Source organism: Fimicolochytrium jonesii, assembly GCF_025526975.1.
Source record: "Fimicolochytrium jonesii strain JEL569 chromosome Unknown EV422scaffold_22, whole genome shotgun sequence".
Classification (NCBI taxonomy): Eukaryota; Fungi; Chytridiomycota; class Chytridiomycetes; order Spizellomycetales; family Powellomycetaceae; genus Fimicolochytrium; species Fimicolochytrium jonesii.
This window is the reverse complement of record NW_026515689.1, coordinates 415,032-436,741: the sequence shown is the minus strand read 5'-3', so window position 1 is coordinate 436,741 and position 21,710 is coordinate 415,032. Positions and strand designations below refer to the sequence as shown.

The 21,710-nt window shown below is 52.9% G+C and overlaps 7 protein-coding genes across 7 annotated transcripts; 3 read left to right on the top strand and 4 right to left on the bottom strand.

Annotated features, from left to right (window-relative positions):
* The first annotated feature begins 69 nt into the window (after positions 1–69).
* On the top strand, positions 70–1,778 carry EV422DRAFT_186830 (Alpha/Beta hydrolase protein). Its single transcript, XM_053065176.1, has one exon. It carries the CDS (start codon positions 218–220, stop codon positions 1,373–1,375), a length of 1,158 nt encoding a protein of 385 aa, XP_052923385.1. The 5' UTR covers positions 70–217; the 3' UTR covers positions 1,376–1,778.
* Positions 1,779–1,886: 108 nt separating this feature from the next.
* On the bottom strand, positions 1,887–7,604 carry EV422DRAFT_602573 (uncharacterized protein; the record flags this gene model as incomplete). Its single annotated transcript, XM_053073723.1, has 21 exons — positions 1,887–2,864; positions 2,928–3,135; positions 3,210–3,448; positions 3,519–3,911; positions 3,952–4,093; positions 4,142–4,164; positions 4,240–4,290; positions 4,340–4,375; positions 4,475–4,708; positions 4,779–4,875; positions 4,934–5,140; positions 5,223–5,593; positions 5,663–6,088; positions 6,150–6,332; positions 6,510–6,674; positions 6,751–6,782; positions 6,817–6,954; positions 7,018–7,057; positions 7,079–7,211; positions 7,291–7,313; positions 7,386–7,604. 21 exons carry the CDS (start codon positions 7,602–7,604, stop codon positions 1,887–1,889), a joined length of 4,338 nt encoding a protein of 1,445 aa, XP_052923384.1.
* Positions 7,605–8,839: 1,235 nt separating this feature from the next.
* Positions 8,840–10,375, bottom strand: EV422DRAFT_489039 (Dor1-like family-domain-containing protein; the record flags this gene model as incomplete). Its single annotated transcript, XM_053067434.1, has 3 exons — positions 8,840–9,044; positions 9,144–9,421; positions 9,476–10,375. Coding segments are annotated over 3 exons (1,383 nt in total), but the record flags the coding sequence as incomplete, so codon positions are not given.
* Positions 10,376–11,374: 999 nt separating this feature from the next.
* On the top strand, positions 11,375–12,391 carry EV422DRAFT_551278 (thiamine diphosphate-binding protein; the record flags this gene model as incomplete). The annotated part of the gene is made up of 6 exons (XM_053071827.1): positions 11,375–11,458; positions 11,493–11,633; positions 11,750–11,869; positions 11,914–12,115; positions 12,190–12,242; positions 12,269–12,391. 6 exons carry the CDS (start codon positions 11,375–11,377, stop codon positions 12,389–12,391), a joined length of 723 nt encoding a protein of 240 aa, XP_052923382.1.
* Positions 12,392–12,665: 274 nt separating this feature from the next.
* On the top strand, positions 12,666–15,321 carry EV422DRAFT_186342 (glycoside hydrolase superfamily). The gene has a single exon (XM_053065174.1). It carries the CDS (start codon positions 12,830–12,832, stop codon positions 15,107–15,109), a length of 2,280 nt encoding a protein of 759 aa, XP_052923381.1. The 5' UTR covers positions 12,666–12,829; the 3' UTR covers positions 15,110–15,321.
* A 422-nt stretch (positions 15,322–15,743) lies between these two features.
* Positions 15,744–17,157, bottom strand: EV422DRAFT_538508 (uncharacterized protein). Its single transcript, XM_053070978.1, has one exon. It carries the CDS (start codon positions 16,983–16,985, stop codon positions 16,158–16,160), a length of 828 nt encoding a protein of 275 aa, XP_052923380.1. The 5' UTR covers positions 16,986–17,157; the 3' UTR covers positions 15,744–16,157.
* Positions 17,158–19,404: 2,247 nt separating this feature from the next.
* EV422DRAFT_186320 (uncharacterized protein) lies at positions 19,405–20,595 on the bottom strand. The gene has a single exon (XM_053065173.1). The coding sequence runs from the start codon at positions 20,304–20,306 to the stop codon at positions 19,617–19,619; it is 690 nt and encodes a 229-aa protein (XP_052923379.1). The 5' UTR covers positions 20,307–20,595; the 3' UTR covers positions 19,405–19,616.
* Between the last annotated feature and the right edge of the window lie 1,115 nt (positions 20,596–21,710).

The window sequence follows — 21,710 nt, the reverse complement described above, 5'->3', positions numbered from 1 at the left end:
AATAGGTGCATTGGCTACTCGCACTTTCAATCAAAAACGCGCGACGAGCTCATCCACCAAAGTGCCAAACTCGCCCACAGACCCACAGGATTTTTTTTTGAACCATCAAGCCATCTTATACATAGGAGTCGAACCAGCTTACCAGAACCCTCAAAGTCCCTGACAAGGTAGAGAAATATACAGTAGACATCCTTAGAACTTTATCGGTTAGCTCGCAATGGCTCTCTCTTTTACGCCATTCAGGACCGCTCTTGGTGAGCTTGTTTCAAGCCCGTACTTCAGAAGAGCGCTGCTCGCCGCCGTTGTCCTCCCAGTTTCCCTTCCTCTTCTCCATCAATTTCTACTTCGCTTTGTCGACAGGCGAATTGGGCCACGCTGCGGCCGCTTCCTGAAGTTGAAGGACGGATCCGTCCGGCGCATTGTCGTGCATGGGGGCGACTCTATCGTAGGACCCGCCAAAACGAACGGGACAGTCGTGATACTTGTTGGAGGATTGGGAATGCACGCAACTTCGTGGGCACCCTTCCAACGGGCCCTGGAAACCGCCATCTCAACCCGCGCCGCCACCACCCTCGTAGCCTCTGTTTCGTACGACCGTGCTGGAAATGGCTGGTCTCCCGCGGTCGAGTCTGCTTCGCACATAACAACGATTGAAGAGATGGCTTCGGAGCTCTACGACGTCATGGAAAGCTTAAATCTCGTGTCGGGCAACCTCAACCGCCCTGTTATCTTGTGCGGGCATTCGATGGCCGGATCAATTATTCAAGCGCGACTCTACCAGCATCCGGCTCTCAAGGTGAACGCCATCGTGTTTGCCGACCCCATGGTGAGCGACATCGATAACCAAATGCGTATTGGGCAAGAGAAGATTCGGAACTGGATGGAAGCATCGGCCGCGAAAGAAGTCCTCAAGTTGCAACTGGGATATGGCCGCTTTGTCGCCGCCCCGAAGATCGTGTCTGGAACGTCGGGTGACGAAGTCGCAGCACGTCTTACACTCCCCGAGCGATTTGACTATGCGTTCCAAGAGCTTCAACCGGAGGGCTATGCTCTATTGGTGAATGAATATCGCATGGTGGGCGATGCGACTAATAAACTCATGAAGCAGCGGGAAGCGCGCACGAAGACCGGTCAAGCGCCCTTCGTATTGATTGTAGAGGCGGACCAGTTCGAAAATTTCGAACAGGTGTTTGAGGTCCCGGACGATGTATATTCCGCTATGCGCTTGAAAGCGTACAACGCTTGGGGGCGGGACCTTTGCAGCGGGACCTTTGGAGGTGTCTGGACGGACAAAGGATCTACACACCTTCAGGTCATTTTGCGACCCATGCTTGTGGACGCAGTGTTGAAAGCGGTGGATAGTGTTAGGTGTTAGAAAAGAGTTTGGAAGAACGGTCTGTGTTCATGCATATCCTGTCATCATCTCCCGTCGGCGTACCTCCTCCCTTCTCCCTTTCCGAGTCGAATAACGAGATCCCTGATCCTCGTCAATCAATTGAGAACCAGGTTTCACCGATAATATTGACAAGGATTCAAGAGACTGTAAAATACGAAATGTAAAATACGGTTTCCTGTGGAGTAAAGTTCTGATGGAAAGGAATTATGCTACCCGTTCCTATGAAGATTACGAAATGGGCGATTTCCAGGCCGACGCAAGCAGAGCACATCCTGCGCGGCAACGGTCAAACAAGTTTCAAGTTACAACCCAGACCTACACAGTACGGCTGGTAACGGCCGAACAAATGAACAAATTGTTACCGAAGTTGCAAGTGGTAAGTTAATTAAAACGGGGACTTCGCTTGCGCGAAGTTCCGGCGGTGGATCGAGTCAAACTAAATACTTTTTCAGCACATTTACATTTGATAATGTTTCAGTAGAGGCCGTTTTCACATTTCATGCCTGGCCCAGCTTTGACTTTTTCTCAAGCCTCCTGTCGGCGTGCTGCGCATAGCAGACCTGCTTGGTGGCCGAATCTCGGCCTCCGATATCTCTGCCCCTGTGAAAGGGTCCAGAACTGGCCCGCTTTCTTCGTCAGGACTTCTTGTCAAGAACTCGGGCTGCCTCTCCTTCTCTGTTCCACCCGTCATGTCGCTGCTCGTAGGCAGTGTAGCGCTGGCACTGCGAGCAAGCTTAGAAGACGATCGTCGTCTACTCGAACGATGATTGAAATCGCCAGAAACTTCGGACCGCAACAGTACCGGGGAATCCATAACTGAATCATCCGCCGAGTCGTCAGGATGCTCTTCCGCATGTCCGGACAGAAGTATCATGGCAGGAGACTTCGTGCCCGAAAAGGAAGACCCTCTGTTCCGCGCAACGCGGGGTTTTGGCTTGATGTCCGAAAAGCCGTTATGCTGTCCGACTTCTGCTGCCACCAATGCCAGGTCCGCAGCGCGACCATTCCGCTGTGTTGGTAATGATCCTATGTCGGACAACGATCTAGTTTTCTCTATTGTTCTGTTTTCGGGGGGACTGTGGCGAGAATTTGGGCCCTTCGGAGGTTCATCAGCTTCTTTTCCCTCCGCGGATGCCTGTTTATACCAAACTCGGTCCATGAACCTCTTGAGTGCGGACTGTTTCTCCATGTCGGCGATCGACGAAATGATCTCCAGATCGATCGCAATTTGTGGCGGTATCATCAAGAGTAACTTTTGCGTGCTCCGTTGGTCGCGATTCAGCATTTTCACTAGTTTCCGCAGCACCCGGAAATAAACATACAGGAACACCACGAGCATGGTGCCGAGAATGGCTCCCGCCACCTGGTGTGCCCTGTCCGCATAATCGTTGAAAACCTCTCGTAGGCGTTGCCCGGCGTTCAGCATCCCTTGCTGGACCAGCATCGCCGTCGCAAGAGACCTTTGAAACTGATGGGCAAAATAGTTCAGCTCTCGTGAAATGACCATTACTAGCTGAAGATCAATACAAACCTCCGGATCGGCGTGAGTGACATTCTGCGTGGTGGTTCTGCTCAAAGTGGAGGAGGTCATCTCTCTTAACACAAAAAGAGCATCTACCAAAGAGTAGGAGACGCCCTCGTGTTCCAGATTGGTGTCGAACAGCTGATCTCTTAGGGCAGGCTCTAGCGGTGAGTCGACCGATACAAGGGAAGTGGCGGTTCCTGTCAGCAGAGTGGCCCTTGAAAGCGCCGAAAGATAAAACGCAGTTTGCATCCGGTAAACGTAAACGTTGATACACAACACTTCATGTACCTATATTGATCCTGAATGCTCAAGTCATACATGATTGTGCCAACCAAACTGGCTTTGTTCGTGAATGTCTCATAGTCTCCGCGTATGATCTCCTCTAATAGATAAGCGACTCGCATGGCTCCAAATCTCATGCGCATCGCGAGGTTGACTCTCGTGGTCACATCCACGAGCGGCTTCGATGTGGTTTGCATGCCCGCAAAGTAGCCACCAAACATAGCCACCAGAGCAAGGAGCGTTATCTGAGTGCGCGGAAGGGATTAGGCCTCGTCATGTCCGTGTATAGAATCACGCTTTGAAGTGGTACCGTACCGCAATTTTGCGCTGCATACGGCGTTGAATTTGAGAGTGTGAGGACTTGATCTCATCGCCCTGGGTTAAATCTTCGTCCTGATCATCTTCATCCCCAGAATCGTCTAGCTCTTCGTCGCCGGAATCGGGTCCCGTTCCGTTCCCGTTCAAGTTCCCATACCGCATGTAAATGGTCTCTGCCACACCGCGAGGAATCCTAGTGAACGCGGCGAGTGATTTGACACGTTCCTCCTGGACTTTGCGCATCGTTGGGAAGAATAGGAACAGACCCACAAAGGCTACGAGAAAGGCGACCGTGGAGAGGATAACGATCTGTATGAAAACCAACGTTCTCGTGTATGACACGACGGATGCTACGTAGGAATAAGTTGCCTCGGAAAACGCAGACCCAATCTAGGAATGACAGTGAAGTGAGGAACTCCTCAATTTGTACCTTCTCGTGTGTTTCGTCATTACCGTTATCGCGGAATTGGCCATAATGTAATACCATCCACCCAGGGTATGCAGCAACGCCGGGGAAGCGTACATAGGCATGGTAACTCCGTGTGAATATATCGAGGCATAGGCTTCCAGTTCTGTCGATGCATCAAATAAATTGACAAATTGTGACGTTATACGCGAACCGGTCGTTGGGTCGCGCCGAAGACTGATTGCCCAGAGCAAAGTCGGTCACCAAATTCAGCCAAGCTTAGTCGAGCCCATCACCATTCGCCCAACTTACTAGGTTAAGTTCAAAGTGGGCTTCAGCCAATAAAATCTCTAAGGGAGAAAACTGATCATCAGCACTGGTCGACGAAGTCGATTGGACACAGAATAATTACCGCCTGCTCGTCTGTCATTTTGTTGTAAAACAGGTCCTAAATTATCGTGATCCGCCATCAGTATCACATATGGACTAAATGAAGCTGTCTTTGATGAAATGTATCCTCCGATATACGACCGTCGCGTGAACTCACATTTTGGAGGCCCAGCAAAGGGCTTATAATGCCTTTCAGGGCTGCCGCTTGTTCTGCGAAGCTCGTATCATTTGCAAGCTGCGCCGAATCTTGCATAGCACGCATAGTTCGTGGGATAAGGACAGCTGCTTCGCGCCGGTATCCGCTTTGGAAGACCGTGTCGATTTTGCCTGCGATAATTCCTGTCATCTGCTTCAGATAAATGAACTCCGCAATAGCGGCGACAATCAAAACCTAGGGACACATGACATTAAGGTGGCTATGTATATAAAGGATGCCGAAAAAAAGATTCAAGGGAACGTACCATAATCAGGAACTTGTTGATGAGACCCATCCGTTGCAAAGCCGAAGATTTCAACGCGGCGATCTGGCGACCGTATTCTCTGGCGACGATACGCTCTCTGAGGTCGTGGCCCGTCAGTTTTTTCCTCCGTCAGTTTCTTTGGGGGCTCCACCTACTTCTTGGTTTTCGGAGCGATACGAGTGATCTTCCCGCTGACAGAGGACGGTCTTCTCGCAAGCCGCGCAGAGCTGCCACCGCCAGATGAACTACGACCCTCGCCATCATCATTTAATTCTTCCGTAATGGCTTCGTACTGGGTGTACAATTCATCCGCGCGTCTGGTATCGTTTTGCACTTCCTCCACGAAGTTAGCATAAGCGATCCTAACACCAAAGGGTATCAGCATGGTTGTTCGTTGCATGCGGCGCGGTTGTTCGTTGGAAGCAATATCAATTGCCCACTCACCAGTGACGGCCCACAGGAAATCGATTGATCAGCTGTTCGTATGTTGAGGCTCCTCGACGCTCAGCTCGGTTGATCTGCGAGGCCAGATCGTTCAAGATGCGGACCTTGTCGGGGACTGGCTGACTCGTCAGAAGCTGCCGCCAGAAAAGACCAATTTTCCGCTTGGCCTCATCGTGGTAGCGTTTCGCCCGCTTTGTGAGATGACGCACATCCAACTGGTCAACCAAGTCTAAATGTGTTTTGCCATCGGCTGCCTCGATAATGCCTCCACGACGAAGGTAGAAGATCGTGAACTCAAGGTCCAGGGCAGGCCTCAGCTTCAAGGCCTTTTGGCAAAGCATGATAGCCATAGCCGAATCTCCTCGGTACGCCTAGCCGGTAAAGAGACAGTTTTGATTGGCCACAAAAGTGGATGTTCGTGCGTCTGCCTTTTTGCTTACCGTAAAAAACACAGCGGCAGAGATCAGCAACTCAACGTCTTGAGGGAACAGCTCCATGCCTCGTCGAAACAAAAGCTCCGCGCGATGGATTTCCTCTCGAGTACTATCGACTGAGAGAAAGCGCGTAGTGCAGACGACGGTATGGGCCCATCGAAACCTCACAGTACTCAGACGTTTTGCAACCGGGTCTGCCTTTTCCCCTGCATGCTCCAAATCTTTCCCAACAAATTCATCCGCCCCTTTGTCGTCCGATGTGCTCGCTGATGGGAAAATTGATTGAAGCGATCGCCATCGCAACCAAATGATCAGGTAGCCTAACCCTACGACTACGGGTGTACCAGCGAAGAATGCGATCATGGCACTTCTGCCATCAACGTCATTGTCTCTGGCAGCGACAACCAGTAAGCATGCTCCCGACCACATCAACTAGCAGAACATCAGCGTCCGAGAACATCGCCAAAACATTATCAACAAAGAGACACCGTACCTCGAAGCTCAGGACAAACTTGAGGAAGTTCATTTTCATGTTGTAATACGGCAGGTGGATGAAGACGAGCGAGGTGAGGGTGGTGACGAATACAAAGTACAAGATAGCGCGGATAACTGGATAGTCCACCAAAAAATGGAGAGCGCTCGACAAGACAATCTTCCCCAGAAGCTCGAAAAGTTCCTGGCGTGCAGATGGGCGGGCGTGCCATGAGGGCGTGCTGCATATAAGCAATGATTAGCTGGGCGAAACACCTAGGAGTCGGGCGATTGTGTCAGAGTCTAGTACCGCTGGTAGAGAGGAAAGCAATGAAAGACATTAGCCCAAGTACTAGGTATACTATAACCCATCCTCACTTACTGAGTTGGGACAGAAATATGTCATGGTTGCGAGAGCAGTAAAAGGGAGGAGAATGACGATGCCGATAGACGCGAGGACCATATAGACAATATTTATACTCGAGGTGCATGGTGGATAATCGTCCATTACTTCATGTGTATGTCGACAGTTGAACACGGCTAGGAGCTGCATGAAGATGGGGTGAGCACAGATAATGGGTGTCATCCGACTGTATACTGGAGGCATCCGCAAAGTTACTTACTGGGACATACATCGGGATGAACCCGACGGTAACTGGAAAACCAGTGGGTGAGTGAAGATGTCATACCCATAGACGTCTTCTTACGGATGAACCCACGCAATGCGGAAACCCCTGCTCGCAATAAGCGGACTGGGCCGATGCCCGCCTTGAAGGATCCTTGGAAGAATCCCCGAAATACATAGTACGCCAAGCCGATCAACAGCGCTTCAACAGGCAGTGCTTTAGTCTCGATGCACACACAAGAAGAGCGGTGTCGAAGGTGCTTACCTATTAGGAAGAGGACCACAGAAATAAGGACGATCAAGCCCTACGACAAGAAGGAGATTACAAATTCACCCCTCCCAACGAAGTCTCGTTTCTCCCGCTTTAATCGCTTTACCTCCCAAGTTATCGAGTGGATAATGAGATTTTCGAACTGCAAAACGGACAGAATATTCTGCCATGTCTTTCCGATCCCTGCGCTGTTCACGTAGATTGACGATCAAAAGCTAATCAACGCAATATGCGTGTTGATGCTTCTAGGACTCTAGATCTACTTACCCCCATTTGAACTGGTCAAAGGCCTTAGAAAAGGAAGAGAAATGAACATCAGCTCGTTTGACGATTATGACGGTGTTGTAATGACAGGGACTCACGAAGTCCAGTAGCTGGAGCCATTCGGCGATCATCATTATAAGAGCGGTAACATTGTGTTCCCCGCCTTTCACGAGGGTAACCAAAAGCGAAAAAAACGGCGTTTTGTATTTCTTCTCTAGCCGATTCAGGAATCCATTGCCGCGCACAGTGCCCAAGCTGCCAGGAACGGACAAGGCTTGGGAGCCCGTCGTGAAGCTGCTACGATCTGAACCTGGCATGTCTGAGAGGTCGATGACAACCACCAAGATGATGTTACTTCGGCCAGAATGAACTTTGCTTGCAACACCTCAGTCCTGCTTTTATACTATCCAAGATTCTTCAGCTTTTGGCTCCATTAACGAAATGCAGCTGTCTCCGCCGTGGGGGAAAGGTTGAATCCAGGCTTTTCCAAACCAGATATTTCTGCTTGAGATTTGACTCTAACCTTGTTAAACCTTTTTGACGCCTGCTGACGATCCCTCTTCCTTTGCCCTGGCTCCTTCTGGATGGGCGGAGACACAGGCGGCTCTCAATGTTGATTGTCTGCGTTGGGAAGCTTACCCTTTTTCGATCGATCCGCAATGTCATGCAAAAGTGAAAAGTCACAATATCGCGCTGTCGAAATTAGCGGAGACGATTACGTGTTTGCACACAATTTACGATCCCGTGTAACACCAGGTGCAAGAAATTGTTCGTTAAGCTGGAACGTTGATGTCCTCTATTCGATCTTCGTTGCAGCGTTTGCTCTTCGTTAGCGCTTTCAGTTGGAGGGTCTATATAGTCAGTTACATACAAAAAGTTACAGCCCCTGCCACTCTGGTCCCTCCCTTCCTGGCCCCTTTAATTATACTTCAGCAGCGCCCGCGTCATTTGCGTGAGGGATATCCAGCTCCCCATCCATCTCTGGAACATCCACCAGGTTCGCCGACAGCGGATCAATCTCTGGAGACGGATGCGTGGTGATCTTCGAAGTGGGGTCAAGAGGCGCTGAGGGAGACGGTTGAAGCAAGGTGGCATCGGCAGCTTCCTGTGAATTTGGATTAGCGCTGACCTGCAAGACATCGGGCGCTTTCGATGCCGTGCCTGATGAGGGCACGTCTGTGATTGCAGTGGCCGCCGATGCCGAATCCGGAAGCTGGGCTGGGAATATATCATCACCGAGAGTACCGCCCAATTCAGTTGGCCGTAATTCTGACGCGTCATGGCTTTCGACCTTGGCTTGCGGTATTTGCGCGGCCGTTGTATATTTCAACATGGGTTGCGACAGTTTTGCCCACGGGTCTTGCCGCTCCTTTACGCCATTTACATCCGCAGTTGCCTTCTCAGACGTAGCTGGCCGAGAAGAATCTGGGTATATCCGATTGAAGCCGTCCGTAATAGCTGGAATCAGAACGTGGCACCAAGCGTCGGCAACTATCATGACAATTTGCCTCACATCTGCCGTTGTTGAGGATGCTCCTGAGACATCCGAGTCCCAAACGCTTGCGACAACGTCGCTCAACCCCTCCGCACATAACGCTAGTCGTGCTTCGATGAGCGTTTCTATACGGGCCCGAAGGGACAATGCTGGAAGTGCTCGCAAATGATTAAACGCATTGAAGAAGGTGTTGAGAAGGTAAGCTAACGGCGGGTGCGCCAAAAGCGAGGTTGGGGCAGATACGAGGGGTTGAGCCGCCCCGCTCGGGCGGGAAGGATTGCTGGGCGCTTTCTCTGAAGCTGTTGAGGAGTGTCGGAGATATACGCTTTTGATAAACGGGTTCGATGCGACTATCGCCGACTGCCGGGAACTGTTCTGCCTCGAGCTGCCAAATGCTGGCACAGCAATATCTGCTGATGCAGCGGCCGTGATGGCATTGGCAGCTTCTGCCGTGGTCTCATGCAGCCAGTGCAAAAACTGCGTTGTCCCGTCCATGATCGTCCTGCTCACGATGGTTTCAATGGCATCCTCAAACACGTGTCGGACCACATTCCGAAAATCGATGCCGATCCGGCCTAGACTCATGCCAAAGTACATAGTTTGCGTGCAGATACTGGCCACCTGCGCTGCGTCTGTCATCTGTAGCAAATGAAGCCGCAGGACCTCTCGCAGATGGTCCATCCGGTGCATCACGTAGGATGAGAGGATAGAGTGCGTCAGAGTGGAGTGGGATGCGGTATCGTACAGTAAGGCGGATGTGAAGTTGACATGTGCTGCACTATCGATGCCAGTGTCGCCGTTCGTATTCGCGGTAGCAGTAGCATCCGAGAAGATGGCCCGATATTGCGCGACGATATCGAAGAAGCATTCGCGACATACGTCGATGTACTTGCGGAGGTATTCCGCATGATCCCGGAGAGTGCCCGACCCTACACCTTCTTTCCCACACACATCATCCACGCGTTTTCGGAAGAACTTGTCGCGTTGCTGCAAGAAGATCAACCGCAGCTCCGGCTCTGCCACTGCCTCTATCCGACGAAGGTAGCCCATGACGCGTATGCAGAGCGGAAGCTTCACGTCCCCTTTCAGCAAATTCACGAGTTGCATTAGCATCACTTTCGTTGTCGCTTCTAATTCGTTCCCGACCGACTGCAGAATCTTATGTTGTGGGTATCTGAGTAGCAGCCTTTGTACATGTGTTTGCAAGTCCATCGCCTCATCGTAGTAGCCGTTTCTGATGAGTGTATCCATTAGCTGAGGGATCTCCAGAATCTCCACCAGTTTCGAATGCTGATTCAGAACGAGAAGCTCACGCTTCCTATCCTTCAGTATGCTCTCAGTCGAAGACGTAGCGAATGATGAGCACGCAGACTCCACTTCCGGCAGCGATGCTTGAAGAGCGTTCAGCTGCTCGTCCATTGTTGAAAAGGTGCCTTTGATGTCTCGCGTACACTCGTTTGCTCTCAAAAACGATCTGTACTCGGTGTATGCGAGATCCGCTAATTGCTGCTGGAGCCTGGCGGTTTCCCTAACTAACACCGCTGGCTCGGATTTCAGTGTTTTCAGAGAACATGACGTTAAGTGATCCAAGTAAGCTTGGTACTCTTGATCTTTGAACACGTCCTTGGTCAGGGTGACCGTCGTAGATGGCGAAACGGGTGGTGTTGCTGGCGAGGTCGCGGAAGAGTGTCGTAGTAATGGGGCTGGAGGGGTGCCGTGATGCGGTTCCGTTGGTTCCTGCACTATGCGAGACACCTTCCGCAGCAGATATGGAGGTGCCCCATCGTGTCTGGTTGCGGCAGATATCTGAATCGAGGCCTGCCTTCGGAGCAACGCCGTCGAAGGTCGCCGCGATCCCGGGTGATCGAAATATGCACTGTGGGGTCCGCCTGACAGGGTACTTGGTGTATGAGGTGTATTTGGCCAACCCGGAACTGGTCCCTGAGCTGAGGTTGTTCGTTCTCTCTCTGCTTTCGCCGTCTCTTCCAGGAGCGAGATCAGGACTTCATGACCGTACGGCGCAGGCGCCAAGTGGACACCCAGCTTTGCTGCTCCTTCTGCTGGAAGAGCAGTATGTAGTGACGTTTCCCGTACCGCCGCCATTGCCCCGACCGATGGCCCTGTGTCGTCTATGTCCAGTACTGTGCTCGTTGTCGAGGGTTCAGGTCAGCTTGAATATCCAGATGTCAACGTCCTTCCAGCGGTCATTCTTAACGCTCGCGTCGCGGTCTTCTCAGCGGTCAACACTTTCCCCCTTCTTTCCAGGCCGATGGACATTCGGAAAAAGCCCAACTACCCACCATTCGTTTTGCGCGGGGCCCGCACCAACTCACCCCTGCTTACTCGCTAAATCTGGCCCTTTATTATGCATTTCCAGCACACAGCTCGCAGGTTCGGTGCCAACCTACGCGTGCCGGGCAGCCTCGGTTGGCGAGGGATGGCCATAACCACAGACCAGATGAGAGCAATTTCGGACTCCGATGCCACTATGGCGCGCGAAGGGAGGCAAGCCGCCACTCGCAAAGGAGGACTGACGAGCTTCGGAGGAAATTGACACTGTAGGGGACACCTTTGCGTTCATCTTGCCGCAAGATGACAGTCCGTGAAGCCCTGGATCAAGCAATGGAGGAGGGAATGAGAAAGGGCAAACGTGTCTTCTTGCTCGGGGAAGACGTTGTTCAGTTCCACGGTGCCTAACAAAGTCTGAAAGGGTCTCCTGAACAAGTTTGGACCACAGCGAGTGGTTGATACGCCGATAACCGAGGCGGGGTTCGCCGGCCTAGCGGTCGGGGCCGCGACGGCTAGACTCGAGCCCGTTTGCGGGTTCATGACTTTCAACTTTGCGATGCAGGTGGGAAAGACCCTTTGGCTCGCTGAATCGCGATGCAGAATCCATGTCTAAATCTTACCAGGTGAAAGGCATCGACCACATCGTCAATTCTGCAGCGAAAACGCGTTACATGTCAGGCGAGTTCCTTTTCTTTTCCAATCGTCTGCGGAGGACCAAACGCTGCTGCGGCAGGAGTAGGAGCGCAACATTCGCAGGAAGTTGTTGCATGGTACGGCCGCATACCGGGATTGAAGGTCGTCAGCCCTTGGAACGCACAGGATGCAAACGAAGCTTTTGAAAGCGGCGCTTCACTGACCCGGTCCTTGTGCTGGGGAATGAACTCATGTACGGAGTACTTTTCGACGTCTCCGATGACGTTGTCAAGGACAACTTTGTTCTACCGATTGGAAAGGCAAAAGTGGAGCATTCGAGGGCTGTCGGACAAAGCTTGAAAGTTGCCCAGGAATTGGAAAGGCACGGCATTGAAGTGGAGGTACCCGATAGTTACCCGACTATGGAACGGCAAACGGGACTGCGTCGAATGCGTATCTTTATTCTTGGCGCACTCTTACCCAAGTCATCAATCTGCGCTCTATTCGTGCCTTGGATATTGATACCATCATAAAACCAGTGACGAAAACATGTCACTTGATCAGCCCGTCAACAGGGTCACTGGAGCTGACGTTCCAACGCCATATGCAAAGAACCTGGAGTATCTCACCTTTCCGCGCCCCGAAGTTATCAGGAACCCCATCTTAAAGACTCTGAACCAGAAATGATCTTCAATCGTACTATCATTGTTTTCCAGCAACATCGTTTCAAGGCTTTTGTGTTGTGGTATCTCCGGATGTCTATTCGTACCCACATACCCGCGGGTCCATCCGCACATAAATCGCCCGGCCAAGCATTTGTTAGGGGCATCCTCGTCTTGACGCTTTGCTTCTTCCCCGTGTATTGTTTATATATGCCACATGTACAGTACTGTGCATTTTACATATATAGTCGAAGGATATCGCCAAGACCTCCTTCAGCCCTCCTGTTTCACCTCCTTCAGCCCTCCTTGAAGCTCCTTCGCGTCGCGTCATAAAAAGAGGCCGCAGGAATGGGCGGCGGCCCCTCACTCAACGGCGTTCCCACGTTCAAGCAAACACCCGCAAATCCTCTCAACTCATATCCTTTCACAAGAAACAGGACCGCTCCCTGTTCGTCGTCGCAGAATGTGGCACACCAAGCTCGGCAAGGCCCACGAGTGGTCAGGCCCTCTCAAGCAACAAAACGGCCATTTCCGCGACCAACACGGCCGCGTCCTTCAATTGCGCGGGGTCAATGCATCAGGAAACTCCAAGCTGCCCACCAGCCCGCCAGGTTCCACTCACCTCAGCGAAGGCTTCTTCGAGCACAGGAACGTATCCTTTATCGGACGCCCGTTCCCTCTCGACGAGGCGGACCAGCACTTTTCACGACTGCGATCTTGGGGCCTAACGTTTGTCCGGCTGTGTGTGACGTGGGAAGCGTTGGAGCATAGCGGGCCGGGCGCGTACGATGAGGAGTTTATAGATTACTTGATTGAGTTGCTGGCTGTTGCGGAGAAGTATGGCATTCATTGCTTTATTGATCCGCACCAGGATACGTGGAGCAGGTTTTCGGGAGGGAGTGGAGCACCTGGGTGGACATTTGAAGTCGTTGGAATGGATGTGACCAAGTTCATGGACACGAATGCAGCGTATGTGCACCAATGTGCCCAGCCAGAGGATTCTGGACACTCTGCATGGCCGACGAACTATCAGAAACTGGCGTCAGCAACCATGTTTACGATATTCTTCGGTGGGAAGATCTTCGCTCCCAAAGCGATTTACAAAGGCGAGCATCCGCAAGACTACCTTCAACGGCATTTCATCGCGAGTTTCCAGCATCTAGCAAAGCGGCTCCGGAACGTGCCGTGCGTCATCGGTTTTGAAGTCATTAACGAGCCCCACCCCGGCTTTATTGGGCTGGAAAGCGTACACGCATTCGATCCGCTCAAGGACCTGCATATCGGACCAGTGCCGTCCGCATTCCAGTCCATGGCGCTCGCATCGGGCATCCCTCAGGAAGTGGATTTCTGGGTGCGGAGCTGGCCGTGGCCCACCAGGCGGGCAGGAAAGCGGCTCTTGAACCAGGGGAAGGCGTCTGCGTGGTTGCCTGGGCGGGAATGTGTATGGAAGCAGCATGGCGTATGGGACATTGGACCTGACGGTGTACCGCGGTGTCTCAACGCAAACTACTTCGCGCGCGTGCCGAGCACAGGCGAACGGGTCAATTTCGACCAGGACTGCTACGTCCCCTTCATCAAGAGATACACGGACGCCATCGTGGCCGCCAACCCATCCCTCTTCGTCTTCTTCGAGCCCGTCCCCAACGAAGCCGCTTTCCCCATATCGAAAGAGAACGACAGCCCACAATTGGTGTACGCGCCGCACTGGTACGATCTCAAAGTCCTCTTCAACAAAGCCTTCAACAGCCTGGTCACCCACGACGTGCGGAAACTGCAGCAGGGGGCATTGAACCTCTTCACAGCAACCTACGTCGGTGTGACCGGCACCAACAAGAACTACATGGGCCAGATCAAGTCCATCACAGACGCAGGGCGGAAACTGTACCCCGAGAAGGCGATCGTGTTTGGGGAATGCGGACTGGCGATGGATATCAACTCGAAACACGCGTTCGATACGGGGGATTACACCCAGCATACCATCTTCCTGAACGCGATGTTGAGCGCTATGGAGGGGAGTTTGGTCAATTTTACATTGTGGAATTACAACCCGCACAATGATAATGTGTACGGGGACCATTGGAATGGGGAAGACTTTTCCATCTTCTCGCGTATCCCCGCCGTGACCGCGAAAGCGTCATCCACAGGCGGGGCTGCCTCATCCGCGATGAGCGCCGAAGAACCAGAACTGATAACCCACGCCGCACCATTCGACATCACCGAACGGCACTACGAAGAAGGCCATCGACTCCACGAACACCACGTTGGCGGACGCGCGCTGGACGCCGTCGTCAGACCGTACGCGGCCAAGATCGCGGGGGAACCGGTCTTCATGCGGTTTGATATCAACACGTTGGAATTCGTGCTTGAATTCACCACCCCTCGGCTGAGTTCCAGCGTGAATCAGACCGCGACGGCAGATACAGTGGACATCACCCGCATCACTGAAATCTTCGTCCCGGGCTTCCACTACACACACCCAAGCGCCACGGTCCACGTCGAAGTCTCCGACGGCGAATGGATGTACGACGCAACGAGGCAGACGTTGTACTACAAACTAGATCCAGCGTACCAGGGTGCTGTCGAAGGCGCTGGAAAGCCGGGAAACAGCGGATTTTGGAACTCGATTTGGGCCCCGTCGACGGAGGCGTCGGTCGGGGAGGATAGGGTGCTGCATAGGATTGTTGTAAGGCCGGTTGAGAAGGATGAGGCGAAGGCGAGCTGGTGGACTGCGTGGTGGACTTAGTGGACTTGAAGGGGATGTGGGGCGGCAGTATGGATCTTAGTCGCGTAGGCGTCATTTAGACATGTAGATGCATTCTTATCACACGTATATAACATTTCATACCCCTGCGATGTCTCCTCATAGAAATACGGCGGATATCGATATCCATCATGGTTTATCGGTCAGCGGCTGATGCGAACGACGATGGAGCTTGGTATCACCAGTGGGGAAAATCACCACAAGTGTTCTGACCGCTCATCCCAAACGCAAGAAAAATAAATCTCCACCACCTGTAGCTATCGCGAGAAGTTGAGACGAAGGATGCGAAAGGCTCATGGCAAATGGAAGCGGGAACTCCGTGATTCCGTGAATACTCAACTTCGCTTTACGCGTCTGCGCAACGCGTAAGACAATTCTTCACTTTCGCCCACGAGGAAACGTGAACCTAGCTCTCCGGACGCTCCCGAATGCAAAGGCAAATGGATGGGACAGAGGACGTGAGTAGTGCCCTATATGGCTCTCGTATGCATCCTGAAGAAATCTGGACGTGTACGGCCTGCGGCAGGGGTTCGTAGATGGGTAGCGTCCGGACCGCTTGATTTCTTAGAGCTTCGCGCAACGAGCATAATGACTCCTTCAGCTGAACATGCGGCATCGTCTAGTTGCCATGCCTGATACCAGGGACCAGCGTGCTTTCTGCAACTTTGGGTATCTTGTGAGACGGTGCGTACGCCAAAAGTCGATTTTTATCAAGAGAAAAAAAATCGCCACAGTATTTTGAAAGATGGAAGCTTTCGTATTGGCAAAAAGGAATGAAACAAATGATGATACATGAAATGAATGAATAATCTTGTTGAGACCGGCATGATGACGGAAGAGTCAACTATCAGCTATGCTATATGGTGGGTCTCATTCGAAGGTGTCACTACTCGAAAAGAAATCGGATGCTACTCTTTCCTTGATGGGGCGAGAACCATCCTGTGTATATTGTACGAGCCGCTCTTTTGTGGGGTATATAAATGTTATGTCTGGGGGACGGAGGGGGCCTACGGTAAGCATCGGAGTGGGTTTAAATGCCCCGAAAGGTGACCCTGGTCCCATGCCCATGCGAAGCCGTTCCCTGGTGTTTCAAAACACCTTTAACGTTCGCAGCCGCCGCCATCGATTCCGCGCTGGCGCTAGTAGGGCTAGTGGAGGAAGAGGAGGAACCTCCACGCGTCTTGCTCACACCACCGCTCCGACTTCGCAGTTCGTATGGCGTGACATCGGTCGGTTTCGCCGCACTCCGGCTGCTTGTCGCGCGACTCTTCAAGCTGGTGCTTGCTCCCGGAGCGCTTTTCAGGATGTTAAGGTTAACGCCCGTGGCTCTGACGACGTGGACGCTGCCGGTAAAGTCGATTCGGACGACTATGTATCCCGTTTCGCCCTTCGCGTGTGAATGGGCACGGCAGGTGGAGGCTGTGGGTGAGCGGCACGGGATATCCGCCTTGCGCTTGTTGCGACGCGGGGGTTGAAGGGTGGGCAAGTCTGGCGTGACGACGGGGATGGCGGCGGGAGTGGGGGTGAGGGCGTCTGCGGAGAAGCTCGTGCGAAGGTGGGAGGAGCGAGCTGGGGCGTGCGGGGCAGCTGCATGCACTTGTGAGGTGCGGTTCAAGAGGGAAGATGCAGCGCGGCGGGTGGAGGGTTGCTTGGAAGCTTTTGTGTTGCGAGCCATTGCTTTGTCAATCCACCTTTTTTTTTGGCGTGTGATGGTGAACCGGATGCCGGTTTTGAAGCTCCGAGTTAACACGAGGTTGCAAATATAACGTGTTGGTGGTCTGCGAGAATCCCTTTTGTCACCGTGTGGTTGCGAGGGAGGAAGAAGATGCTTCGAGGGTGAGGAGTTAACGAGAGCCATTGCACAAGCCAGCAGGGGGCCCAGCCAAAGTCGAAAAAAGCCTCGGTGGTCGCTGTTGCGTCTGTTCGCATATGCATCATCCTCCCGGTCGTGCACAGTAATCAAACGGTGCGCAAAAGCGCAGGCGTCCCAATTTGGGATTTGCTTAAAATTTTAATCTCGGTGATCGACGTTCGACTCGACAGATACGAAGAAGACATTCCCAGCTCAATCTCGGAGCCCCCCTAATATTCGATGATTTATTACGCACACAGTTCGCGCGTCATCATATCCTGGCTGCACTTTCCATTCGTCGCGAGCATTTAAGATTCGTACAACAGCCCAGTTTTGCATTCGTCAGACCAAGTAGCTTTCGCACAGCCTTAGCAAATCATATTCGGCGCCTTGGCCAGCGGAGTTCGTACACACGGCGTTCGTACGAGGCATAATGACCATGGCGGCACTGGCGAGGATGGATATCGATAAGCAGAAGTGTAACGTCAGAGGAAACGTAGACGATAATGGGCCTTTCTGAGAGGGCTGAGAACAGTGTATTGAAGTGAAGAAAAAAGTACGACCGACAGCTTTATATATGGCTGCCAGTGGGGCTTGCGTGGCTTCTGTGAGGCTTGGCGCCTTATGTAATGTATGACCGAGAGCTTGGGTGGCCAGCCCGGGTCTCGGATCGTGTAGAAGTAAAGAAGTGTAATATGAAATACAAGTGAATATGAGATATCCCCGACAAGAAGGATGTGGAGACGGTCACTGTCGGCCTTGAGATGAAAGTCGAGACGTCCCTCGAGTGTGTCATCCGGGGGCTCTGCATCGGGATGCCAGGCCCCTAGCAGCGGCTCTCGAAAGCACAGCGCAGCGCGGCGCACCTTGGGAACGAGTTTCATAGCGTCACGAAGACGTTCGCGTAAGGCGGGGCTCCACTGAAGAAGGTCCGCTAGGGTTAAGCCGCGGACTTCCGTTTCATTCAAGAAGTTGACGATGTCGAAGTTCTTCTTGTCGATCAACGCCCGAATGGGTGCTGGGATGCGCGGGTCATCACCACCCAACGGAGAATCGGCACGCGGAGGGGGTGGTGAGGGGGACTTTCGGGACGGGACCGTTGATGACGACGGCATCTTAGAGGCCTGACCGGGCTTCTCGCGGGGATCGATCTCCATCGGGGTACTCATGGGCGTGTTGAATCATACCGACTTTGATGGTGGGACAACGCAAGGGAGCTCCACAACCACCCGGTTGGCGAGGAGGTAACCGTGCCGGCGGTGGCGGAAGGCCAGGAGGACGAGGAGCAGAGGGGCGCATCTTTAACGGAGGCCGTGGAGGGAACGGTAGTGGATGCACGAGGTGTTCAATCGTTTAGACGCTGGTTCCGGGATCTCGTCGGCTTTTCGCTTTTCGGCCATGAACACCGCCAACGTGATGGGGAGGGGATCATCCGGAGGATCGTATGGCGGGAGTTCGGAGTCCCCTACTCCGAGCTCCCATTGGGAAAATCCGACTCCTCAGGATCCGCGTAATAATGGCCCACATCGTGGAGAACCATTGAATAGTAGTCGGTATGATCTTCGTCGTACTCATGAACGTCGTCAGGATAAAAGGCAGCAGCTAACCGGTATCCACGCCAGGTATCCAATTTCGTGGTTGATTGGCAATCCCGGAAGATATGGCCGGATTGTCCGCATCGAAAGCAAGCGGGGTCGCGGCGTTGAGGGCGCGCGCTGGGAAGGCCCGGAGGATACTGGTTGCTATTACCGGCGGTCTTGATCGAAAGGTCACGCATGCGGGCAGTCAAGTCATCCGGACCAGACGCTGCCGGAGCCGCCGAAGTCGTCGGCATCACTATCGAGTCGATCACTGGGCGATCCATACGCCCTACACCCATGCGCCAACTCAAGGTCGGCACTCGCACCTTCCAGGTTGCCGAAGATTTACCACCTGCGGTCGTTGCCGAGTTAAAACAACTTCTTCAAGAGTATCACGACGAGTCCTGCAATAAAGACGAAGTGCCCCGCACCTTCAAGAATGTGCCCGAAATGAATCCGGTCTTGAAGCCCGACCCTTCCGGTCAACGCAAACTCCCTTTCCTTAAGACGCGCGCGCACAGCCCCAAGGATACCAAGGTGTCAAACGAATGGTGCGATCGGATGCTCCGGTGGGACAAGATCGAGCCGGTTACCGATCCACCAGTGGTCGCTGCGCTGCCCATCGTCGTCTAACCATCGTCGGCTGCCCATCGAGTCGTGGAGAGGTGGTGGTTTCCATGACAGCTTGAACGACGTTATACTTGTAAAATTTACAATATGCTATAGTCCTCGTTCCGACTTAAACATTGCTGACCACTGCTCGCCATAAAACATGGGTGAGATACAGAGGGGATGCAAGCGGCCTAGATGTATGGCCGTCCCTAAAATGAATGTCCAACAGCGAGAACGGCCGATCTGGTCCACAGAACTATTTGGTCAAGCCCGGGCAGCTTGGCGAACAGCTGTTCCGGCGTGTAATAGTCCACATATTGTTTCCGCGAAAAATGACGAAAACGGCGTAGGTCGTCGAGCGCAGTCCAAGTGTCGTTTGGCATGGGAGGAATCGACAACACGTCGCCGCTGTTGACATATGCGACACCACCGTCTCTGAAGGCATTCACGATAGCTTTGTGCGATTCTCCCCCGTTAGACCGCGGAAGATTCTTATACTTAAACAAAAAGCGTTCCGCATAGTTCTCAAACTGCTGGTAGAACATTTCGAGACACTTGGCCAGGCCGGGTGAATCAGCGGTGGGGCGAAAAGAGTCTCCGTCCACGAACGATGGAGCTGGTCGCGTAGCTCACCCATGCGTCGTGCAGCGCGTAGCATGAGCTCCTGGTGGTTTTTGAAATCTGGGTCGTCCGATAGTCCTCCATGCGGTTCGATGTACCGACCGTTCCGGCGGATGGCGAGCATGTCGTCGTTAAACGAGCCTGCCAAGTCAATAACTTCAACGGGCTTCCCAACCTGATCACTCAAACTCTCTGCCCAATCCACTAATGCACTGGGATCTTGAGCGAAGCGACATTCTATGGAAATGTCGATATCCCGAGCAACGTTCGGGTCTTTCAAACAGGAACCGAAAAGCAAAACGCGCCATACGCCCGGCCTGGCAATCAGAAATGATCGGATCGTTTTCAGAATATCCGAGAAGGGAGGAACCGTGGTGTCGGTATCTTTATCGCTCTCTGCGTCGCTGGTCGGTGGCGTGTGATTGGAGAGAACGAGCTGCGCATCGGCGTCAGCGCCGAACTCAACGGTGTCGATGTCTAAGAGCTCTCGCCAATACCGGACACCTTCGTGCATTTGGCAGCGAAACACTTGCCGGGGGAGGCGCACGCTGGGGTCGGCTTGCTTCCCAACTTCAAACTCTGGGACACCGAGGTTGGGAAGAGGCGGGTCCTTGGCCGGGGCAACGAATGCAGCAAAGTTTCCAACGACGTCTCTTTCGAACTCTCAAAGTTGGCGGGACGGCGAAAACAAACTTTGGACCAATGGGCCACTGCTGCACGTGCAGAGTCGTTACTGACATGAGCGGTTCTTTTGCAAAGTGGGTTACTGATGCTGTTCTAGAGAATGTCACGGCAGCCTTTACAACGAAGGCCAAGACGGCCGACGAGGAGAAGGCTCCGAAACAATGTAACGCGAATTGGCTAGCTCTCACGTGATCTGGAGACAACGGTAATCGACAGCAGCATATATATTAGACAGTTTATACAGCCCGCGACGACAACGAGTTCGCCGTTAAAACGAGTAGCCCGGGAATCTGGTACTCGTTCTCGTCGTAACGTTTATACAACCCGTCTCAGCTTGCAACGAGTAGTACGTAGCATAACCACTCACCTCTATCATCGCAGGCCATCTCGCTCGATCTGCCAGTGTGTCAGTGGATGGCTCTGATGGGAACTCTCGAAATCCTCACACAAACCAACCCCTCCTCTAAAATAATTGCGAATGAAACTGACTAAAAGCTACCCTCGTCAAAAATTGACGGGCATGGCTATCTACGCCGTCCGGAGGGTGATCCGAGCCCAGCCTGATATCCAAAACTCCCTCTTGTGAAACAGCCATCCTACTGAAAGGCCACCTAAAAGAATTTCCAATGTAAAGGCTGAGTATCGTCGAAACCCACCTACACGCCTACACATGTCTCGTTGCGGTGGATATGGATCAGTGTTTTTCATAGGGAATAGCAAAGCATGTCGACACTGCAGAGCGCGAGAACGAGACCGCCCGCTCGTTGCCCCACTTCTGGAACGTCCAACCTGCGAGCGACGCCCCATCCGCACACGTTTTGGCGAAATAAACTGCCCCGCTTTACGCGGATCATCATCTTTGACAAAGGCTGGTCCCAGCGGCGCCACCAGCCCTCGACCCGATCCTTGTCCTGCCCGTGACCGCCCCATAGTGACACCCTGCGTCTTCTCTTAGGTAAACCCCTGAGTTGCTCCAGACATATTCAGACTGATACCATTCCAAGTCACGCTCGTCAAGCCTCTCAGTAGGCTCAAAATTATACTCCGCCCCCTGAGTAAGCGCCCACCACATTCGCTGAGCTCCGTGGGCTTTGCTTCGTCCGCTGGCGCACCCTCAGATGCAGCCACCGCCATTCCCAAATCAAACAGCAGCGTACCAAACGTTTCCGCGTCGTCACGTTGCCATGCGAACGTGTTGGTCCGCGTGGCAGGATCAAGCGGTTGCACTCTGATC

What these genes read in the sequence shown, in the direction of transcription:
- EV422DRAFT_186830 (XM_053065176.1), top strand. Translation starts at nt 218, where the DNA reads ATGGCTCTCTCTTTTACGCCATTCAGGACCGCTCTTGGTGAGCTTGTT.
- EV422DRAFT_186342 (XM_053065174.1), top strand. Translation starts at nt 12,830, where the DNA reads ATGTGGCACACCAAGCTCGGCAAGGCCCACGAGTGGTCAGGCCCTCTC.
- EV422DRAFT_538508 (XM_053070978.1), bottom strand. Translation starts at nt 16,985, where the DNA reads ATGGCTCTCGTTAACTCCTCACCCTCGAAGCATCTTCTTCCTCCCTCG.
- EV422DRAFT_186320 (XM_053065173.1), bottom strand. Translation starts at nt 20,306, where the DNA reads ATGCACGAAGGTGTCCGGTATTGGCGAGAGCTCTTAGACATCGACACC.